Below are 23,669 nucleotides of genomic sequence, written 5' to 3' on the forward strand. Positions count from 1 at the left end.
TTTGTGCACAGAGCCTTGTCATGCTGGAACAGGTTCAAGTGAAGGCAAATTTCATGCAAATTTCATGCAATATATTTCATTGGACTCCAGTTTTGTTCATTTAGCGTATAATAAATTGATTTTTTCCCCCTCAGCGTCAGACCGGGGGCGTATGGATAAAGGCAAAGCACGGCCAAAGAGCGAAGGCTTCGAGCTCTACAACAACTCTGTGCAGAACGGCTCTCCAGAGAGCCCACAGGGGAACTGGGACACGTACCCCGAGCAGAAGAGGGACGACAGGCTGCTGAAGAACCGTGCAGATCACCGCTCCAGCCCCAACGTAGCCAGTGAGTATTTAAACTAAAAAATCCGCATTTCTTTTATTTTGGTGGTTGTACAGAAATAATGATATGCATGAAGAGTGTATAATATATTATTGTTTATTAATAGGGTTGCAAAGTTTTGGGAATTTGCAAGACTGGAAACTTTCCAAGGGAATTAATAGGAATAACCTGGGAATTTACATAATTGCAGTTTAGCCTATAACAGAGAACTTAAATGTAGTTCTTGCAAAAAACTCTTGCAGGATCATTTTGTTCAAAACATCCAGATTGAATGCAATTTCAGTTGAATTTCTACATTCAACAATCACATGCATGCACACAGCACACTTACTGCAGGGTTACTGAGGCCACGCCCCCTACATGCACTGCGCATCCCTCAATCACATAACACACATCATTTCTTCAATCCTGCACACTAAATAACCTCAAAAATGTCCTTCATGGTGAGTATTCATGGTAATTACATGAATTTATTTTGAAAATCTACTTGTGTCTTGTGTAAGATGTTGTGCAACTAAATTATACTACCAATTATATCGAAAGTAAGAAATTTTATAAAAAAAACAATTCTTTGATTGCATGCGTCAGCTTATGACCAAACAAAATGTTTATATTTATTTAAATTTTTATTTTTAAAATTTATTTTTTATTATTTTTTTTTTTCAAATTAATTTGCATAAATTCCTGGTAAGATTTTAACTTACCAAGTTCCTCAAAATGTATCGGAGATTTTCCGCCCCTTTGAAAACCTATATTAATATTTGCTATTTTGACAAATGTTTGTGGACACCTAAGCATAAAATTGGTATGTGCTTCTTTTTAAACATCCCGTTCCCACATTTAGTCCCCGTTTACTGTTATAATAAGTTCCACCCTTCTGGGAAGATGTTCCACTAGATTTTTGTGGAGATTTGTGTATGCAAATCATTCAGGCCACTCCCAGGAGTCACTGTCATCAGTGTTTATATTCATCTAAAGGTGCTCCAAAGCTCTATAGCAGGAGATGTTCCACTCCAAACAATGGAAAGCAGATCTTCATGGAGCTGGTTTTATGCAAATGCTGGAACAGGTTTGGGTCTCCTAGTTCAAGTGAAGGTGTAACAAAGACAATTGTATACAGTTGTGTGTCTCCAACTTTGTGGTAACAGTTTTGGAGAAGACCCACATATGGGTGGAAAAGTGGCCAGACAGTGTGAATGTTGAATTTTAATATTTAGAGTATTTATAAATTTTTTTACATTAATGTTGTGCCTTCTTGCAGATCAAGCCCAGAGTCCAGGAGGAAAACCTGTGTACCCAGGAGCCCCCGGGAAAATCACCTCCGTCTCCACGGGCAACCTGTGTCCGGAAGTAAGTGAACAACGTTACACAGTGTTAAAGATTATATAACACCATCACCTCTGTTTGAATCAACTTATAAATTTAGCATTTAAAGAGTAATTGTCTGTTCCTGGTTATATCAAATAGAGGTCGGACGATTTTACCGATAGCTAGGTTGGATTGTACTAAACGATTAATCAAATGTACAACCGATTATCAATGGATAAAAAAACAAACATAACACCATGTAAAATAGTTCTGGACTTGATTACAAATATATATAAAAACAACTGAATCATGAAAATGTGCTTAATTAAATAAAGAAATATATTAATTATAGTAATAAATATAGAGGAAAATCAGACATGCATTCAGACTGAAACAAAAATTAGCACTTTAAATAAAGAGCATGTGGAATCAGTGAATCGCCTCTAGAGTCCACTCTTGTAGCGCGCAACCCGGAAAAACTATCATTATGGATTTTTGTCGTAAGTTCCAGCAATCAACTATTGGGGGAAAAAAATATGCTGATACATTTTTTTTCTGATATTACACATAAAATTGAACAAATAAAAACTAGACTAATAATAAAAAAGGTTTTTGTTTGTATTTCAAACCGTTAAAGAGCTTAATTTGTAAAATTTTTTTGTTTTGTTCATTTCTTGTTCATGTCACATCTGTTCTCAATCAGAGCATCAGAAGTTCTGGTGAATCCGGAAAGCCATATAAATCACACCGAAATGTGCAATGCTGCGTTCACTTCTAATCAAGTTTCCAACCACTGTGTCTGATTAAATAAATAGCTCTGGCGGCGTTTTCTCTTTCACACACACACACACACACACACACACTCTATTTTCTGTAACTGAAATAGCACAACGCTTCGCGCTTTTATTAAATGCGCTTTTACCCGTGGATCTGGCCCCCAAGCGGTGTCTTGAAAGCCCAGAGTTAAACCGTTCTGTCGTCCATATTAGGAGGAGCCGTCCCCGCCCCGTCCGGAGGCGTACCCCATCCCCACACAGACTTACCCCAGGGACTACTTCACCTTCCCAGCTTCCAAATCTCAGGACAGGATGGGGCCCGGACCTGGGCAGGTGTGGCAGGGCTGCGAACCCGAGCCAGTTTCCCCCATGGACCAGCATCACCATAACAACATGGCTATGCAGGTTAGTACAGCCGGTTAAAGCTAGAGGTGTGTGTTGGAGTGGTGATCTCGCAGGTAGTGGGGGGAAGTGGGTTTTGAGTGTGTGTGTGTGTGGATTCGAACGTCATGGATCAAATACCACGTAATGCTGTGAGTTTTGGTGGGAAGTTTTATTTTATTACACCCTCTCCGAAAACACACAATGGTAGCAATTTATTTGTATGTTGGAAAAACAGTAAAAACAAACCACTACGATGTTTTCTGGGACTGCTATGTTTTTAATGACTTTAGGAGAAGAAAACATTTTGCTTTCATAGGATATATATTTTTTAATATGTCATACTTTTTGACTGTAAAATCTTGCTTTTTTGGTAAATTACCACAGATATGATTAAAGAGATAAATATTTAACGAATATATTGTTAGTGACCGTTAAAACGTGTTTTAAGAAATGCTGGTCACAGGAGAGTCAAAACATTGATGGAACTTATTGAATAGAGCAAATAAGGGCATTTGTAAATCATTAACTGGAACAATTCAAAAATAAAAAAAATTGGTATTTAAAATCTATGATGTAAAGAAAGAATGTACTTGTTTTTCTCTTATTATTTATTTTTTTTATTTAATTTCTTTTTTTTTCCTTTTCTTTCGATGTTTCTAATGAGCATATTCACAATAACCTTAAATGTATATTTGGGCATATACTAATATGTAGGTGTACATTCAATTACAAATGTGTACTGGGTTGTATAATGTCTGACATACATTTGATGGAAATGCCATTTATTTTCTTTGATAAAAAAATCCATCACTTAAGTTATGGTACTGTAAGGGTAAAATATTGTTAACACAAGGGGGAGTCCATCTCACAGCTGAAAAAATTATTCTAATTTATTGAAGTAACTCGGGCCCCGTCCACTAGATGGTGCCCTAAACAGGTACATTGCTTGAAAGCTTTATTCTAAAACCTGATTATGTGTGGGTGTATGTTTTTTCCAGCGGATAGCACGCTCTCAGGAGGAGTTGTGTGATGTGCCCGCTAGATACCCATCTGAGCGGATGCGGCAGGATGACCTGCTCCATCTTCAACAACAGCAGCATGAGGCAGAGTACCAGCGTGGTGGAGATCCCTGGAACAACCAAGTCTCCTCGTCGGTAGAGTCGAGCACCTCCAGCCAGGAGCACCTCAACAACTACAACACCATCTCCAGCAAAGCTCAGGCCAACAACAAGAGCAGCGCGGGCCGCTGGAAAACCCCCGGAGTACCCCATTCCGGCCCGGTGGGCGTGTCTCAGCCCTCTCGCTCAGATTTGCCTCCGCCTCCTCCCCCGCCCCCACCTGTGCACTACGACTACGACCCGCAGGCCGACCTGCCTCTTCCCCCGCCACCCTCCGCCGGCCAACAGCAGGCCGTGGTCGACCGCAAGAAACGCGAGGAGCAGCAGCGCTGGTATGAGAAGGAAAAGGCGCGTTTGGAGGAGGAGCGCGAGAGGAAAAGGCGGGAGCAAGAGAGGAAGTTGGGGCAGATTCGCAACCCCGCCCTGCCGCCACCCGTCCTGCACAATAACACCCAGCATCAGCAGATGCCCCCGCCTCAACAGATGCCTCATCCTTACCTGCCTCCGGCTCAACCCCCTCAAGCGCAGCTCCCCCGCCCTGAGAAACTGCCCACACTTCCTCGAGCTCCTCCTCCACTGGCTCCTCTGGACACGGTGATCCGGGACCTCCAGCCTCAGCAGCAGCCACGCACCATCGAGCGCCGCGACCTGCAGTACATCACCATTAGCAAAGAGGAGCTCTCCGCGGCCGATAGCCTCTCGCCCGACCCGTGGAAGCGAGACGCCAGGGAGAAGCTGGAGAAGCAGCAGCAGCTCCACATCGTCGACCTGCTCGACAAAGAGATCCAGGAACTGCAGGCCAAGCCGGAGCGCACGGCTGAGGAGAACGACCGCCTGCGCAAGCTCATGCTGGAGTGGCAGTTCCAGAAGAGGCTGCAAGAGTCCAAGCAGAGTGAGGAGGACGAGGAGGAGGAGGACGACGAAGATGTCGACACGGTGCTGATCATGCAAAGGCTGGAAGCGGAGAAAAGAGCACGGGTGAGGCGCTGTAGCACGGAGACCTCCTTTACAATTGGCAGGGCAGAGAATCAGGCGCTAGACACAGTAAAGTTTGGTAGATGCCATTTTTATACACTGGGTACGTGCACACTGAAAACTTGTTCGGCATTGTTTTGAATAGTTTCTGTCTGGAAATAAATTCACCAGCATTAATAAAGAAAAACGTTCTTGACTTCACAGCACATGGAGTCTCGGAGCTTGGGTTACTCTGTGTTGAGTTTCACGTGTATCATCCTGGGTTTTCTCTGGGTTCTCAGGTTTACTCCTAGCATTCAAAAACATGCTAATACTTAGCTAAAAGAGTGAAGGAGTGTCTACATAGTGCTCTATGATAGATCATATCTGATTCATCTTTTAAAATTAGGGTTGCAAAAGGGCAGGACATTTCCGGAACTTTACATGGGGAATTTTGGAAATATTCCAAGTTGGAAACTTTATGGGAATTTACAGAAATTTACGAGAATTAATTCAAAATTTGGCTAAAAATGTATAAACACTATCATATACATACATAAATAAAAACATTTAGTTTAGTCATAAGCTGACAGGCATGCAAACTAATACGGATTTTTTTTATTTATTAAAATTTTGCCTTAGATTTAAGTATAACTTGTTAGTATAAAATAGCTTACACACAGCGCAAAGAAGTTTTTAACCTAAATTTATGAAATATTTGTCATTTTTACGTGAATCCTCGCATTTCCGACGTGCAGGATTCAAGAAATGATGCGTGTTATGTGATTGAGGAATGCACAGTGATTGTAGGGGGCGTGGCCTCAGTAGCTTTGCAGTTACTTGTTATAGGCTAACCTGCAATTCTTTTTAATTCCCAGTTTATTCCTGTTAAGTTCCATGGAATGTTTCCAGTCTTGAAAACTCCTAGAACTTTGCAACCCTGTTTATTAATCAATCCTCCTCCATTTTGATCAGAATAATGAAAATGTTTTATATATATTTTTATTTTAAGTGTGCACGTACTACACAGAATACTAGCTTGCAGGTTTTGCATGAATATAATACAATTGAATATGCAGTATAATGTTCAGGGTTTGAGCGTTAGGATGAATGTTTTGGATTGATTGATTGATTGATTGATTGATTGATTGGATTCTTTTTGCGATGTGCACCTGCACCATGCTTCTTCAATCATTGCTTTGCCATGCTGAGCTGCTGATTTCCCGCTGCACTAGCGAGGGGAGGGAACGGGAACGGGAAAGGGAGGGGTTTCAGAGGATGCCGAGCTCAACGACTAACCCCACCCCCACCCGACACGCCGTACTTGATCCATCTCGACCTTTCAACCTCGATCATGAAGTGTCGGGCGTCTCCCATCTACTTCCATCTAAATTTAATTACAGCAATTATCCCGGAGTTGAACTTCCCACCGTTTTGTGCAGGACCAATCCCCAATCGCTTTAACCATCCATCTCTCCAGGGACAGGACTGCTACCAATTAACAACCTGCTCGTTTAGCGAAACGCATGTGCCTAATTGATGTTTTTAATAGAAATGTATAAAAGATGAGAAATAGACGTGAGCAGAAAAAAACAGGGTTTTTTTTTTTTTTAACAATGGACATTGTCTCAAAGCAGCTTCACATACAGAGAAAATCAGTTATAAAGTCATATAAAAGAGTGCACAAGTTTAGCGCCTATAAGTTCGTTGATCACTAATGAGTGAACTGTTGGTGACTGTGGCAAACAAAAGAAAAAGAACTGCCTAAAATGGCATATGGAAGAAACCTTGAGAGGAACAAGACTTAAAAAGGAACATCTGGGCGACACCGAATGTCTATCCATTACAGTTCCATCATTCTTTCCGTGATCGGCGCTCAAATGCAAATCTGTTCATGCCACCTGTGGTCCTGAGCCACTGTAGAACAGGACTGTCGATATTAATTCCAGTCCAAATCCATCCTTAAAGTTCTTGAGTTGCTTATGGAGCTTGAGGCTGTTCGTGAGGAACTTTCCCCATCTGCACATTAGTGTAGGACTTTGGGTAAAATTGGGGTAATGTGGTGATTGAGTATAGGCAAATGTTTCAAATGGATATTGATTGATACCAGGGATGAGGTGGAAGCTCTGTGGTTAAGGCTCTGGGGTACTGATCAGAAGATAGCAGTATCACCAAGACGCCACTTTTGGGGCCCTAAACTTTCTGTGCTCCCAGCGTCTGAAGAGAACATTTTCGAGCCGGAGACGACCAGGATGCGACTGGCAGCAGCACTCGTTTTTTTTTTTTTTACTTCTTTTTTTTTCTCACTTTTATCCTTTCTTTTCTCCCCTTTCTTTATTTCCTGAATAATGTTTTTCCTGCGCTTATCTTCTTGACGATTTCTTTCTTCCTCCTCGCAGCAGACTGCTGTCCCAGCAATCTCTGTTCTAGACTTGGTACGTTCTCTGACACTCACTTCCCGTTTTTTGTTTTTATTTCTTACCCTCTTCTCTCGACGTCACCTGTGTTTCTTCTCGCTCATCCTTCCTCCTTCCTTCATGTGGTTGTTTGGTCTCGTGGTTCACCTCTCCTCGCCTCTCTATCTCTCCGAGCAGGAAGGGGGAGCTTCTGCAGGGAATCCATCCCGGTGTAGAGCGTCGTATTTTTCCTTTTTTTTCGTTCCTTTTTCTTTTCTCCTGGATTTAATCCTGATGCAAATTGTAACACCTCGAGTGACCCAATCGGATCTCGATTGAACAGGGACCCGCCTCCTGGGTTTTGGGTTTCGTGTAATTTCCGAAGCTCTCGTTTCAGTTTGGTTGAACGTGAGAAGGGAGGGCTGGTTGCTGCATGGTCTGCTGGCCCCCTCTCTCCTGCAGCGAAAAGCCTGGCCGCATGTTCAGGTCTCTAAGTCAAACCTCTTTCTCGCTTTCCTTCTTTCTTGATCCATCTTTCTTTCTTCTCAGCTTCGTCCATGCTGCTGTGCTCCTCATCTGTGCTGCGCTCTCTTTTTTTTTTCTTCTTAACTTTACAATCTCCTGAATTACAAAGTCTATATGTTTTTATTTATTTTCCCTCTGATCAGTAAGTGTTCATGTTTGCATGTATGTTATGTAAAGCTCATGTTAGGAGTCAGTAATTGGCCAGTTCGGTGGCATGCCCGTGTTTTCTGTGCACCTGTGGCTCGTGTGTGTGTGTGTGTGTGTGTGTGTGTGTGTGTGTGTGTGTGTGTGTGTGTGTGTGTGTGTGTGTGTGTGTGTGTGTGTGTGTGTGTGTGTGTGTGTGTGTGTGTGTGTGTGTGTGTGTGTGTGTGTGTGGTTTATGTTGTGTCAAAGTGTCCTAGTAGTGGCGCTCTTTTAGTATTTACCCCAGAGACATGATTCCAATTCGAAGGTAAACAATGTGCGTGCTTATTCGAATATCCGACTCAAGACCTGAGGATGATAAGGGGAACATCCAAAGATCACTCCAAGCTTGTCGCTAGTAAGGGTTTCACACCGATCAGGCGAGGTGAAGTGAAGAACACTGATTATTGCTTCTTCATGGCACCTGTTAGTGGGTGGAGATATTTATTAGGCAGCAAGTGAACATTTTGTCCTCAAAATTGACGTGTTAGAAGCAGGAAAATGGGCGCGCGTAAGGATTTGAACAAAGATTGTGACGCCTAGACGTTTCGGTCAGAGCATCTCCAAAACTGCAGCTTTTGTGGGATGTTCCCTCTGCAGTGGTCAGTATCTATCATAAGTGCTCCAGGGGAGGAAATGTGGTGAACAGACGACAGGGTCACGGGCGGCCAAAGGCTCAACGATGCACGTCCGATCGAACAGACGAGTTACTGTAGTTCAAATTGCTGAAGAAGTTGTTGTTAATGTTCGATGGGCCACGATTTTTTCAGCAGCAAATGGGGAACACCACAATATTAAGCTGGTGGTCATAATGTTATGCCTGCTTATATATACATTTACATTTCTATGCGTGTATGTTAACATAAATGGCAGTGTAGCTAGCAAGAAATGCAAACCGTAACTGAAGTGTTACAAATTTTTGTCCATGAAAAAATGAGGTCTTCATCTTTCATCTTTTCCGATCATCTTTTCCGATCGACTGAACACATCAGTACCTAGTGTCTTCCATATAACGCCTTTACGCTAGAGATCAAAAATCCTAAAGCAAACTCAGGTATATTTATACATTCATACACAAAAAATATGCAATGTATGGACAAAAGTTTGTGGACACCTGAGAATAAATTTCTTTTTGAACATCCCTTTCCACATTTAGTCCCCATTTGCTGTAATAATAATGTCCACTCTTAAAATGTTGTTCCACTAGATTTTTGTGGAGATTCAGCGACAATGGTGTTAGTAATGTCAGGTACTGGTGTAGGTGAAGTAAGGACGCCTGGAGTTCCGTTCCAATTCGTCCTAAATGAACAGCACCTGGTGTGAGTATTTCACCTCTAGAGGCCGCTCTTGTGCTGTATAACCTAACCCGGAAAAACTGTCGGTATAGATTTTTGCTATCCGTGCCGATTAATCACCAAGTATCATGGGTTGCATGTACAAGTAATTTAGTATGGTGTGCTGGTTTCAAAATATGAAAAACTATCAAATCTAGTTATGTTTATATTTAAAATAATTAATGCGAATACATATATCTTTATATCAAATTCACAACTTGGATGGAAACATAACTAGCGTGGATATTCGAATGGTTCAGTCACACATCTGACACACACACATGTCTCCTGTACAGATTCTATAGCTGTGAATTCCAGTGCCATAAAACGACTCCTTCAATCAAAAATGTCACTATTCAAATTGCCACTATTAGGATAAGTTTTATTTGTTTGTGAAATACCAGAACAAAAAGTAAATGCTTTTAGGAAGAAAATTCAGGCCCTACACTATGCTCATCTGACGCATGTATGTACGTACCTGTGTGTGTTTGTTGATGCATTATTAGCTCCAAGACGAGGAACGTCGACGGAAGCAGCAGCTGGAGGAGATCCGTAAGCGCGAGGCGGAGGAACGAGCCAGGCAGGAGGAGGAGAGACGCCGGAGAGAAGAGGAACGAGCCAGACGAGAAACTGACGAGAAGGTACACCAGGCTGAGTGACCCGAGAGCGCTCGACACCCGGGACGGTCGCGCTCAACAATCCTTCTTTCAGTGACACTATTGCACTTTTTGCAAAACGATAGGGAGAGGATTAGGAGCTGCTGATGATGACCATGATGATGGTGGTATTTAGGACACTTTTTTGGTAGATCTCAAGTATAATTTTATTACAAAGAATCCATTTAGTAGCTTATTACAAACTAATATATGAGGTCAACCGATAGTGGATTTTACGGATACTGATAGCTACAGTAGCAGACTTGACAATCCATGTAAAAAAAAAAAAAATTTACTGAATAATAAAAATGTGCCGAATGAAATAAACACAAAAATATATCTATATTAATTATATTAATAAATATTGAAGAAAATCTGAAACAAAAACTAACACTCCAAAAAAAAAACATCCAAATTAATTTTAAAAAGGCGACACTTCAAACAAACAGCACGCGGAGTCAGTGATTCGCCTGAAGAGGCCGCTCTCGTACTGTTTATAACGCAACCCAGAAAAACTATCTGTATGAATTTTTACCACTTATTGAAGCCTGATTTGCAAGTGCATTTCCTCTCCCTAGAAGAAATCACTGTGTCTTGTGCTGCTGACTGCAGAAACAATATGCATAGGTTAACCATATACGTATTATTATATAATAAACTTCGACATCACCTCAAATAGTGCACTTTATGGTGAATAGGGATAGAATTCAGGCAGGAAAAAAGACAAACAGAATGTAAAGTTTAGTTAGTAAAGAGCCGAGTGTGTGTCAGCATTGCCAATGCTAGTATTAATATTCGTCCTTTATTAAGGGTTTGGTGTAGTTTCACACACATGAGCTTGTGAGAGTATCAGTGGAAGTGGACCAGGTTGTAATCCTGTGTAGGAGCTCCGTGTTACATTTCCACAGTCTCCAGTCTCCACAATCAAGGAGTCTGTTTACGCAATGTTTCACTGGGCCGTTAAATTCGCTCGCGGTCTGAACGTCCTTCATCCATCCCAAGTAAGAACCTCATCTCAGTGTGTGGCCACCTTCAGACCACCGGGAATTTGGTGCCCAGTTCTAACGTCCAAATTGCATGTCCCCACAATGTCCTGTGTTTCTGTGTAACCCCACCCCTAAAAAAAAAAAAAAACATGCATGATTCACTTTCAGGTTTTATTATAGTCTTTGGGAGACCATCATTTCATCCCGACCTTGCTTTGGGACACGGCCTGTCCCTGTCATCCCCTTTCATTGTGTCATCAGTGACGTCCTGAAACACACGTGAACCCAGGGCCATTTATGTACAGAGACCAGAGCAGCAATTCCTGTAAAAAAAATCTGTGAGAAACTTATGAAAAAACCTGTGAGAAACCTGTGAAGTCCTTTTCACATCTGTTAGAACCAGATGTATTTGTTTCAGCACTACAGTGCCAAACGTCTGGCACCCCCTGGTGGACCTACAAGGAAATGAAAAAGAACTTCATAATGCAGCTGGTTAAAAAATCCTTACGTTTATATAAAGTTTTCCAGCCAAAGATCAGGAGTTTATACTCTGGAAAATCCACAGCGAATCCGTACCGTATGTCAATATATTGATTTCAGTTGTAATAGCGATGCCACTTTTCATGGCATAGCTTGTAATAACCTTGTTAGTTTAACGCTTGCTTTATTTTTTCATCTCAGTGAAACAACTTTCCTGAGCTGATTTTTATGACATAAAAACATGTCTAAATTAGTCATTCAGGATTGAACTAGCGTTTACGTCTGATCCTGCATTTCACCGTAATTTGGAAAGAATAGCCAATTGGAAAATTCGGACAGGTTCAGGGCAGGTTCTCCCCCCCGTTTACCTTTGAGACTGTGTAAAGTTTTTAGTTCTAACCGTTTTAGAAGGACATGAACCAGTCAGGCGTTACTCAGGTCTTCTTTGAACAATTAAATTTGTTGATATTTTATATATTTGCTAATCAGAAGCTAATTATTTAGACTGAATAACCATGTTTGGTTTTTTTTGGTTTTTTTTATGGACTTTTCGCAATTTAGTCAAATCCCTGCAGAAGTAAGAAAGATAGAAATTCTACTTAGAGGAGTGTAGCAGGCAGAGGCTGGTAAGGCTAGCTGAGGCAGCTCTAACTGGCTCTTCCCCCTATTCCCCTTAGAGGAGACAGGAGGAGGAGTACTACACTCGCCTGGAGGCGGAGAGGCGCCGGCAGCACGAGGAGGCCGAGCGCAAGCTGCTGACGCCGGACGATCCTGGTCTGTACAGACCTCCTCTCCCCCGGGACTACCAGCCCCCCAATTCTGCCACTAACCCCACCACCACCAACCCTCCTCCGACCCCGCCTCAGAGAAACACCTCGTACCTCAAAACCCAGGTCGTCTCCCCCGACACTTTATACACTGCCAAGTTTGTCTCGTACAATGACGAGGAGGAGGAGGAGGAGGAGGAGGAGGACGATGCAGGCTTAGCAGGTCAGGTTAAGCTCTCCGCTACACGGAAGTCCTATGGCGATCTCATGCCCACCCAAAAGCCCCCGCCGCCGCCCATCACGCGCAAGCCCCGCCCTCTCTCGGACGGCATCTTTCTGTCCGGCTCATTCCAGCTGCCTGAGGCCAATGCCAACAGTACTGCGCCCAAGGCAGGGCAAGCCCCTCCCCCTTCCACCAAACCCAAAGGTAGAGACGCCACGGAGAGAGGGAGGCCTCCGTTTCCGCCCACCCCTCCTCCGTTTTTATTGGTTCATTCCCGTTTGAATTAGTTCTTATTAGTATCCGTATTTCTTTTTTTCGTTTCCTGTTTCTCTTAGAGAGGTAATTCTCTCACGTTTTTCCTCCTCTCCCTAGATCGTAAAAAAAAAAAAAAAACTTTAATTACGTCTTTCTCTTCGTTTCCTGTGTGTTTTCACTTTTTTTTTTCCCTTTCTTTGTTTTCCAATAGACAAATTAGATTTGGTAAATTCTTTATCTGATCACCTAATCCGATCCAAATTTTCCTCTTGCCCTCCCAAATTCCTCTTCCTCCAATCATGTATCCAAGCAATCGATCAAACCCATGATTCTCCCTGTGCTCTAATTCACTCCAGAGTACTGTTGGTTTTGCCGGCCGTCCCTCGTGTGCGTGCGAGCGAGCGCTCGTGTGTGTGTGTGTGTGTGAGTGTGTGCGCGAGTGTGTGTGGTTTGCTTTAAGGAAGGCTCAGGCCTCCGCAGACTCCTGCGCATCCGCTATGGGCTCGGGAACGAACGGGACGCGAGCGCACACACGAGCAGCCCTCCGCAGACTTCTGCACACTTGGCAAAAGGGGGAAAAGATCTGTCAAATGAGGCACGCATTTTGGAGCGTGGCTGTTCAAATACGCAATTCGATTCTTGATTGGGGGGGATGCTTTTATTAAGACAACGGGGAATTCTTTTACTATTGGTTATAATGGCAAAAAAAAGACACAAGCTTTTGAACAGCCATGCACAAACTCGTACGATGCAGCCCGGATTAACAGCGATGCCCGGTGGATTTGACCCTGCATGTGACATGCAATCGTGTTTCCCCAACACACCAAGTGGGATCTGCTGCCATCCGAGTGCCATTTGTTCTGATGGCGGGACAAACCACTAACCCCGCTTATCCTGCAATTACCCCAAAAAAACTGCGATGCAATCCTGCGAGCTCAGACTGACGGAATTTGATCTGGCTGCGTATCCGTTGGCACTTACTGCCTGGCTTTGCTTTGCTCTGCTCTCCTAAATCTCTAAACTGCTCTAGCCGTCTGTCTGTCTGTCTGTCTGTCATGTCTCATCTCCGTGTGTCCGTACGTCCATGTGTGTCGCTTCATCGCTGCATACTGCACTCCTCCTTCCCGTCTCAGGAGCCATCTGAGCTTCAGGTGAACTCTCTCAGCACCTGAGGCTCTGGGCTCTGCTCATCTCCTCCATCTCCTCCTCCTCCTCTTCCACCCGAGGATCATCAGTCACTCCGCTTACGGTGGCCAGAAAACCAGCCAGAGTTTCCAAGCGCATTCAATTGGACGTGTTCTTCTAGGAAACCGAAATCACAGATAAGAGGCTACGGTTTTCCCTCAACACGTGTTTTCTTCCTTTTAAACCACAGCGATGGTTCACAGTTTCCTTAGTATCCATTTATTGTGGTCCACGAAGCAGGTGTTTTATCTTATGTTATTGCAGCTTATAAACTCCTGCCTGTCTTTTCTTGCTCTTAAGTATATAATCCATCACGGGTGTAACGGTACACAAAGTTCACGGTTCGGTTCAGTTGCGGGGGTAGAAATGCAAAACATGAAACTGCTTGTCGTTTTTTTTTATTGACGCAGTACGTTTGGGAATATCAGCGGTTTACATTTTTGTTAAAACATACATATACAGATGGTGCACAAGTTACAATGGTTCGAGATGACGATGACGATAGCGAAACGACAAAATTGGAAAAATATTTACAATTTCGACCAACAGGCAGCAGCGCACAATATACGATACTTCGGTGTGTATTTATATTTTTTTGTTCGTTTCAAACGGTTTCAAACAGCAATTTTTGTGATAAAAGCGTGTCTTCCAAGCGCCCAAGTATGTCTCCTGCTTGTAGGGGAAAAAAAAGAAGAGGAACGCTATCAGTTTTGAGCAGAAAATTTTAATTATAAATTAGTAATCAATTAATTTGGCATGCATTCATTAAATAAAATGTAATAAATGGAAACATTTATTCAAATAGATTACATTTTTTTAGACCATATTTGGGTAAATACAGATGTGTTTATAAGTGTGTGTGTGTTTTGTGCAATTAATATAAAATTTTCTAACGATTAATAAAATCAAAACGAATGTCTAATTTAAGAAACAGTTATTTCAGTTATACTCATAAATTCATCCATTCATTCTCTCCCTCGAGATGCGAAATTGTCAGGATTTTCTCCTTTTAAGAGAAATTCTTGAAGCTGTACATAAAACGCAAAATAATCCATATCGCTAAACCGTTGCACAAATATGTAGTACTATGTTCCGCACGTAAAACAAGGATTATGTTTAGTACACGTGTGCACCGAACCGCAAACGTGTACCGTCACACCCCTGGTATTCTATTAATACTATCACGTGATGAATAAAGCGACCGTATTCCTTCCATAAACATTAAACATACCTGTGAAGACATTTTTCACGTCGAAACAATGAGATGATAGAAGAACCCTGCTAAACTCTAAGGTCAGAGCTGCTGCTGTTGAGGGGAAATGAACCTGGTGGTGTAAAATACTAATGTTTCAGTTTATTCTGAGCAGCCATGCAGCCTCTTTTCCACCGTCAGCGGAGTGACCTGTCGGTTCACCAGCGCCACTGTGTTTGTGTGTCTGCTCCCCTCCCGCTCTATTTCATCATCCAACAACCTCAACATGCATTTGGATGGAGGTTGTGACCTCACAACCAGCCTGCAAAGGAAAGACCAATATGGATATAGAAAGGTTGTAGATGAAGGCGTACAGACTCGTGCAGACACACGGACGTGTGAGCCTGCTGCCTGATTATGCCTTGAGCAGGTCCAAGGTGGAGGTCACTGGGAAGTTTAGAGATGTTCAGTCATATTAAACTCTAGAAATTCAAGCTGGAGTAGAAGGACTGGGTTTCGGAAACAAGGTCAGGAGAGAAGCATGGTTATATTAGTTAGTAGGGCTGCACTAATTTGGTATTGAGGGGGGATGAAAAATCTCCATAGAGATAATCAACGTTTTTGAACATGAAATAATCCATATCCGTAATAATCACATATAATACTTAATATGTTTGTGAGGGAAACTCGGATCGTAATTATGTTCCTGCAGAAATTGTGAACATAAGTATGCCGGCCCAGCAGGGGGTGCTAAAGTTTTTTTTTTTTTTTTTTTTTTTTTTGATCTATCAAGTTGAACATTAAAAGCGGCAACATTTTTTTATTCTGAATCATTTTTATTAAATTTTTTTCCCAGTGATTCAAAATATGAATCGCAACTAAGAATGGATTCTAAAAATTTCTTTTTTTTTCGCATCTCAAATAACAACACGACAGTGATTTGGCTTTCAAAACGAGTTGTTCGTGATGACACAAATTTTTCCTTTTCTTTGTTTTTAGATTTTTAGATTCGCTGCTTAAAACCACGAAGGCGTTTTTAGTGCCACGTTAAAAAATTACGAGATTTTTACGAGATTTACAATTGTAACAATACAAGAATAAAGTCGTAATATTATAGGAAAAAAGTGCGTACGGTTGTTCAAGTCCCTCAGGGTCGATTTCTTTTATTCATTATCCTCATAGTCTTTTAAAAAAACAGCATCTTTTCTTCAAATAGCACGCAGATGTAACCATTGATGTCCTTCAGACTGCACAAAAGAGCAGATTTCCTCAACATCTGTCCGATTTTTTTCTTCGGAATAAATGACATTTCCTACAGAACTGCCGCAGTGTCCGTTTGCTGATTATAACTCAGTGCCGATGAATCAAAACACACAGGATTTTTTCTCTGATTGTAAAACCAAACCTAAAGTAGGATTTAACCAAATCCTCCATGTCCATTTTATGCAAAACAGCAAACCGTTTCTCGCAATTCTGATTTATTCTCAAAATATTACCACTTTTATACTTGTATTGCTATGACTTTTTTTTCCACAAAATATGAACTTTAAAAAAATATTACTTTATTCTCATAATTTCGACTTCATTTTAAAAATATTAACGTTACAAATTTTACTTTACAAAATATCACTTTATCTCGTAATTTCGACTTTATTCTCATAATTTCAACTTCATTCTCGTAATTTCGACTTTATTCTCAAAATATTTACTTTACAAAATATTACTTTACAAAATATCACTTTACAAAATATCACTTTATCTCGTAATTTCGACTTTATTCTTAAAATTCTTACTTAAAAAATTTTACTTTACAAAATATTACTTTATCTCGTAATTTCGACTTTATTCTCATAATTTTAACCTCATTCTCGTAATTTTCAACTTTATTCTCAAAATATTTACTTTAAAAAATAATACTTTATTATCGTAATTTCGACTTTATTCTTGAAGTATTTTGACTTTATTCTTGTAATTTTCGACTTACTTCTCCAAATATTTCGACTTTATTCTCCAAATATTTTTTTCTCGTTTTGCAGACTTTAATCTCGTAATTTTTTAACGTGGCACAAAAACGTCGTCGTATTAAACAGTCAAGTGGACTTTTGGGGGGGGGGGGGGTACTACCTGAAGCATGACTGTGTGAAAGTGGGCGGAGCTTGGCAACCTCTTGTTGCAGCTAGCGGTCTGCTTTGCGAGACAAATCGGAGGCTGTCAGGTGGATCTTGTAACCTTTCCTTTAGACTAAAGACGCGTTTAAGGCATTTTGAATGTAGAAGACAGGACGCAGGTTGTCCATGTCCATCACACCAGTGACGTCTCAACCATACAGAAGCCTACAGAGAGTCGGGTAGAATTACAGAGGGTATTTTAAACTCGACACCGTGACCAGATCTCCTGAGCTTAACTGCCTTGTTTCCAGAATTGGCAGCAGGTCAGCAGAAATATTACCAGACGTGTCACAGTAGAGACGTTTTTCTCACGCACAACTTCAGCTTCAGACTGTGACCACTAAGTTGGAGACACGATTGTTCAGGACGACTTTGTATGCTGTAGCATGAAATTTTGCCTTCGCTCGATCTAGAAGACTCAAACCTGTTCCAGCATGACAATAACGCCAGCTCCATGAAGATACGGTTTACGTTGATTGGAGTGGAAGATCTTCTGCTGCTCCAAAACCAGACCAAGAGTCCACCATTTGCTGTTACAATAAGCTCCACTTTTTTTTTGTAAAAAATGTTTACTAGATTCCATAGTTCCTGAGTTCATCCATCTACAGTAACCTCATGTACACATTATATGAACAAAGGTTTGTGGACACCTTACATGGAGAATAAGATGAGCATTTTGAACATCTCGTTCAACGCTGATGACCCGTTTTCTCTTATAGTAACTTACACCCTTTTTCTTCATCTTCTGGGAAGATGTTCTTCTAGATTTTGTGGATTTTGGGATGAGATTTATTCAGCCAGGTGAGGTGAGGAGGCCTTGGGAGCAGTCAGCGTTCACATACATCCTAAAGGTGATCAAGAGCTCTTAAGCAGGAGATCTTCCACTCCAACCCATGGAAAGCAGATCCTCATAGAGCTAACTTTCTGTGTATTATCATGCCAGCAACAGGTTTGGGGTCTCCTAGTTCAAGTGAAGGGAAAATGCAATACGTGAACTGTACTGAAGCGTTTTAATATCACGTGATCGATTATGACGTCATAACTAGAAAATCTTTTGGCCAATCAGACGGCAGATAAACAAATTTTTGATTTGGAGATTGTTTATACGGGATTGGTGCAGCCCTGTTTCTCCACCAGGATGTATGTAGAGATACAGTAATGATACACAGTCATTGTATTACTCCTTCAGTTGACCTCCACCGAAGACCAGAGATCCACAGACCATGCTTCAGACAGTGCTTCAGTACTAATCCCGCCTGCGTTAATCCAGCTGCTCAGCTTCTGGTTTGTGCTGAAGGCAACCTGATACCAAAAGCTGCTGGGTTTCATAGATTAGATGATGATGTCATAATGATGCAATTATTACTTTGTGATGACACACCTCATAAAAAGCATCTTAATATCCTCAGCCCGAATTTCCAACCCAGCAGCTTTTTGGAAACGTCCTTCTCGTCGACGCGAACTGTTACGACCTAATTTTAACGTGTCATTTTTTTTTTTTTCTTCCCCATTCAAAATAAAAACAGGGTTTAATTCATACACTGGAAGCACGACGGCAATTGTAGGATCAGGAGAAGTTTACAAAGACCCGCGAGAGAAATGGACCAAAGGGTGAGTTGCTTAAACACAGACGGTTTTATCTCATCTCAAGGAAAAGGGAGATGTTGGACTTCTGATTAGAAGGTCATGAGTTGCTGCTGGGCCATCGAGCAAAGGCCCTTAACCCTCACCTGCTCAGGTGGAAACACCAGAAGTGGATTGAAATGATCTTAATTGAATTAATATCAGTCAATTTGACTGTATGGCCAAAAGTATGTGGACATCTGACCATAAGATCTGCATGTGCTCTTTGAACATCCCATTCCACAAATTATTTTATGGCATTTGGTAGATGCCCTTATCCAGAGCGATTCACATTTATCTCATTATCATACAACTGAGCAGCTCCAGGGTTAAGGGCCTTGTTTAGGGGCCCCAGGAGTGCCAGATTAATGTGGCTGGGATTTGAACTCACAACCTTCAAAGCCAAAATCCAATGCCTTAACCACGGTGAAGATCTGCTTTACATGGGTTGGAGTGAAAGAGCTTCCCGGTGGTTAAGGCATCAGATTTTGGCTTTGAAGGCTCCTCGTGAGATCAGAAAGAAATGAGACGAGATTAATCAGAGTTTGATTGTGTTTCAGTGGACCAGACCAGGAGAACTCGATAGGCGGAGCACCGGAGAGTCTCACGTTTAAGGAGCGGCAGAGACTTTTCTCGCAGGGGAAAGAGGTTTCCAACAAAGTCAAGGCTTCACGCAAGCTCATGGAGCTGGAGAACGAACTGAACACGAAGTAGTAATTAAGAGCAAATCTTTCTTTTATTTTTATTTTTTCCATCTATTTTTTATTTTCTTTTAAAGTGGGACTCAACACTAATCCCTGAAACCCAGCACTGGAAAGAGAGAGATTTACCTGGAGCTTCCTTTTTTTTTCCCTCCTTCTTTTTTTTTTCCATCATCATTTCCATTTGTATGAAAATAACTGGACCAGTAAGTACACGTGTTGCTCATAGAGACTATTGTTTGGTTTGTTTTTGTTTTTCTTCCCTGCGGCGTTTCAGATATATAATAAAGCACTGTACAAATGTTTTAATTATAATAACGATGAATGAAACGGCATATTTTTTTCGGATTTGTGAAATAGTTCATTCTGGAAAAGAAAAGAAAAAAAAACACGAAACGCTTTATTCCTATTTTATTTTATTTTTTTATATCACTGATCCGTGGGATGTTTTATGGTGGTGTTTTAAGCTGCAAACTTCCACCCTTTTTTTTTTCTCTTGTGTCTGTGTGTTTTTTTTTTGTTTTTGTTTTTTTTTTTTGTTTGTTTGTTTTTGGTTTTGTTTAAATAACCTTCTCTGTAAATGTTCTATTTGGACCAGCTTTCTGTTTCTCAGTAAAATAAATGTAAAAGCTCGAAGTTGTTACAGATCATAACGTCCCTCCGATTTCGCCTTCGCACTCTGTTCCCCTCGGGTTTGTCTCAAAACATCGAAGAAGAAGGTGGTGACGGATCTCGTCAGACCTCCTCTGGTTTCAGGAGTTGAGAAGGAGAAAAAGGAGGATTGGGTTTATATTCGAATTCCAGACAGAGTGAAAGTTTCTGTTTTTATATTTTTCTATTATAAGCGATTCTAATCTATTTTCCCACTTTTTAGTTCCGTTTATCATCCTAGTGAACAGGATTTGATGGAAGTGAAGTGCAGTGAATAGACGTTCTGTAGTTTAAAGATTAAAGACTTCAGTGATGAAAAGAAACAAAGATTGCAGGTGTTCATTCCATCCTCATGCCTGATCCAATCCATTAACAGAAAGCAAAAAGGATTAGTTTATCTCACCTTTTTTATTTCCTTTCTTTCTTTTTTATTCATTTGTTTTATCAGAAATGTTTTTCTGAATCGATCTCCTTTTAGTTTTATTCCCCTCGGAGTTAAACACATGGTTGTAGAACTGCATTAACACTCTGAAAATGCTGGTGAATGTGTAAATTGTTTATTTTATTTTATTTTTTTCCTCCAGAAACACACACACTATGTAAATGGAACCAATACGTAACACTATAGTGTCAATATTCCATCACCTTTTTTTTTTTTTTTTTACTTTTTTTTCTGTTCCCGAAATGTAAACTCGTGTATACACACTTTTTACGTTTATCATTTTAGATTCAGGACGAGTTCGTTTGATTTCGTTTTATTAGTTGTTACATGTTAGGCTTTTGTAAATCATAAATAAATTCAGATTTTACACAAAATAAATGATTGCTGTACTTGCTGTTTTGAATCTTGATTGTGCGTTATTTTATTTATATATTTATATTATATATCAAGAGTCAAGAAGCTTTTATTGTCATTTCAACCGTATATAGCTGATGCAGTACACAGTGAAATGAAACAACCTTCCTTCAGAACCCACATGCTACATACAACAACATAAAACAACAGTCACAGAAACAAAAAAAACACAGGGCCAAGAAGTAGAAGAAAAATCCTCGCCACATAAAGTGCATGTGTGCAACTGGTGCAAACAGTGCAAAAAGACAACACAGGACAGTGCAGGACAATACACTATAGACAACACACAAAATAGCTCTGCCTGTAATGTGTGTTGAGTCCTGTTTGTGCAGATCATTCACGTGTGTGTGTGTGTGTGTGTGTGTGTGTGTGTGTGTGTGTGTGTGTGTGAGAGAGAGAGAGAGAGAGTTTGCTGTGTGCTTTGCGGATGCAGTGTGTGGTGTAAATGTCCATGATGGAGGGGAGAGAGACTCCGATGATCTTCTCAGCTGTCCTCACTATCCTCTGTGGGGTTTCGCAATCCGAGACGGTGCAGTTCCCAAACCAGGCAGTGATGCAGCTGCTTAAGATGCTCTCAATGGTCCCTCAGTAGAACGTGGTCAGAATGGGGGAAGGGAGATGAGCTTTCCTCAACCTTCTCAGGAAGTAAAGACGCTGCTGGGCTTTTTTGGTGATGGAGCTTGTGTTGAGTGACCAGGTGAGGTTATCCGCCAAGTGAACACCATCTGAGAATCTCCACTGAGGATCCATCGATGATCAGTGGAGAATTATCACTCTGTGTTCCCCTGAAATCAACAACTAACTCTTTAGTTTTGTCAACGTTCAGAGACAGGTTGTTGGCTCCACACCAGGCTGTTAACCGTTGCACCTCCTCTCTGCATGCTGACTCGTCATTCTTGCTGATGAGACCCACCACGGTCGTGTCATCGGGGAACTTGATATGATTCGAGCTGTGCATTGCTACACAGTCGTGAGTCAGCAGAGTGAACAGCAGTGGACTGAGCACACAGCCCTGAGGGGCTCCAGTGTTCAGTGTGGTGGTGCTGGAGATGCTGTTTCCGATCCTGACTGACTGAGGTCTCTCAGTCAGGAAGTCCAGGATCCAGTTACAGAGGGAGGTCTTCAGGCCCAGTAGGCTCAGCTTCTCAATCAGGTGCTAAGGGACAATCGTGTTAAATGCTGAACTGAAGTCTATGAACAGCATCCTTACATAAGAGTCCTTGTTGTCTAGGTGGTTGAGGGACAGATGAAGGGTTGTGGAGATAGCATCGTCTCTGGAGCAGTTTGGACAATACGCGAATATGGGTATTCTAGTAATAATAGTTACAGTATAATTATATTTAATAGATACACTCATTTTATTTAATAGATAAAGTATAATTATATTTAATAAATACAGTATAATTTTATAGTTACAGTATAATTAGATTTAATAGATCCAATACTGGTTTTAGGCATGTATGAAGTTCTGTAGAGAAAGCATGTTTTCAGAATCTAGATTTTAATTGGTTATTCTTTTACCAGTTATGTATTATGTAATTTATGTATTTACAAAATAGAAAATAAATCTAAATTAAATCAATATTTGGTGTGAACACCGTTTGGCTTTCAGTTCTTACTGTTGGATATTTTGTAGAATCAGAGACGTGTGTACGATAAACCAATGATACCAAGCAGGTGTTCAAACTTTTGCATAGTATATATTGTGTGTGTGTGTATATACAAAATACCTGTGTGTTCAATGCTCAGAGCTCTGATTTGAATTTTCAGCCAATCAGAATCCAGTATTCAAGCGCCTTGTCATGCTGGAACAACTTTGGTTCTCAAATAAAAGAAAAATTTCGTTCTGCAACATCCATATTCATGCCAGATGAACAGATCATCTGCTCCTAATCCTACATGACTGCTGCATCAGTCATTTCCTAACCACTGACCTCAACCTAAAGCCTTATTACAACAGAACGTGAGTCATGTGACTTTGACACGGGTGATATTACACTTCCAGAACACCTCTGTGACTGAACATATATTTCCTACTTCATCACGTTTACGTGATCCGAAATCTATTAACAGAGTCCAAGTGTAGGTCATGTGACTGCTTGAACTAGTCTTAAGTGTCTGTGTGGTCTTTTTAGAATGTAAAAGTCTCGTACAGTGAGAACATCTGGTGAGCTTGGACACTATTTGGAAACAGCGTTGTCCTGGAAACAGCTTGTTTCTCACTGACACACCTTGAGTTATGGTCTGTATTTGCATGGGTGTGCACACCTGAAAAACCTGTAATACACAGATTAGCTTTGTGTTTGTTGGTGGTGAAATGCTTTCAGTCGGGACAGAGCGAGAAACATCTGCCCAGATCAGAGACATGGTGGCAACAGGGTCAAAAAAAACCCATACAGTACTTATATTAAGCATCCTTACCATATATGGAGGAGGCGGTAGCTTAGTGGTTAAGGACTTTGGCTCTGAAGGTTGTGAGTTCAAATACCAGCCACCACAAGCTGCGACTCCTGGGCCCCTTAGCAGGGCCCCTTACCTGCTGATAACTTGTATAAATAAGATTAATGCAAACGTAGACCTCGATCCCAGCCTGAAATGTTTTCACATGTCTGAAGGTTTCTACTG

General features: G+C 41.2%; 1 protein-coding gene across 21 annotated transcripts in view; it reads left to right on the forward strand.

Annotated features, from left to right (window-relative positions):
* afdna (afadin, adherens junction formation factor a) overlaps positions 1–21,008 on the forward strand; it is a 103,097-nt gene extending 82,089 nt beyond the window's left edge. For 8 of the 21 annotated variants that reach the window (XM_083562421.1, XM_083562404.1, XM_083562418.1 and 5 more), the window contains 9 exons: positions 135–326; positions 1,585–1,673; positions 2,621–2,812; positions 3,790–4,887; positions 7,263–7,298; positions 9,808–9,942; positions 12,101–12,617; positions 18,740–18,824; positions 19,397–21,008. In XM_083562421.1, the coding sequence (XP_083418547.1) occupies positions 135–326; positions 1,585–1,673; positions 2,621–2,812; positions 3,790–4,887; positions 7,263–7,298; positions 9,808–9,942; positions 12,101–12,617; positions 18,740–18,824; positions 19,397–19,550 (2,498 nt within the window). In that variant the 3' untranslated portion in view covers positions 19,551–21,008. The remainder of the gene's footprint in view (positions 1–134; positions 327–1,584; positions 1,674–2,620; positions 2,813–3,789; positions 4,888–7,262; positions 7,299–9,807; positions 9,943–12,100; positions 12,618–18,739; positions 18,825–19,396) is intronic. The other 13 variants (XM_083562412.1, XM_083562417.1, XM_083562410.1 and 10 more) reach the window with 4 other exon arrangements.
* Positions 21,009–23,669: the final 2,661 nt, after the last annotated feature.

The sequence above is a fragment of the Silurus aristotelis genome (genome assembly GCF_946808225.1).
Source record: "Silurus aristotelis genome assembly, chromosome: 15".
NCBI classification, from domain to species: domain Eukaryota; kingdom Metazoa; phylum Chordata; class Actinopteri; order Siluriformes; family Siluridae; genus Silurus; species Silurus aristotelis.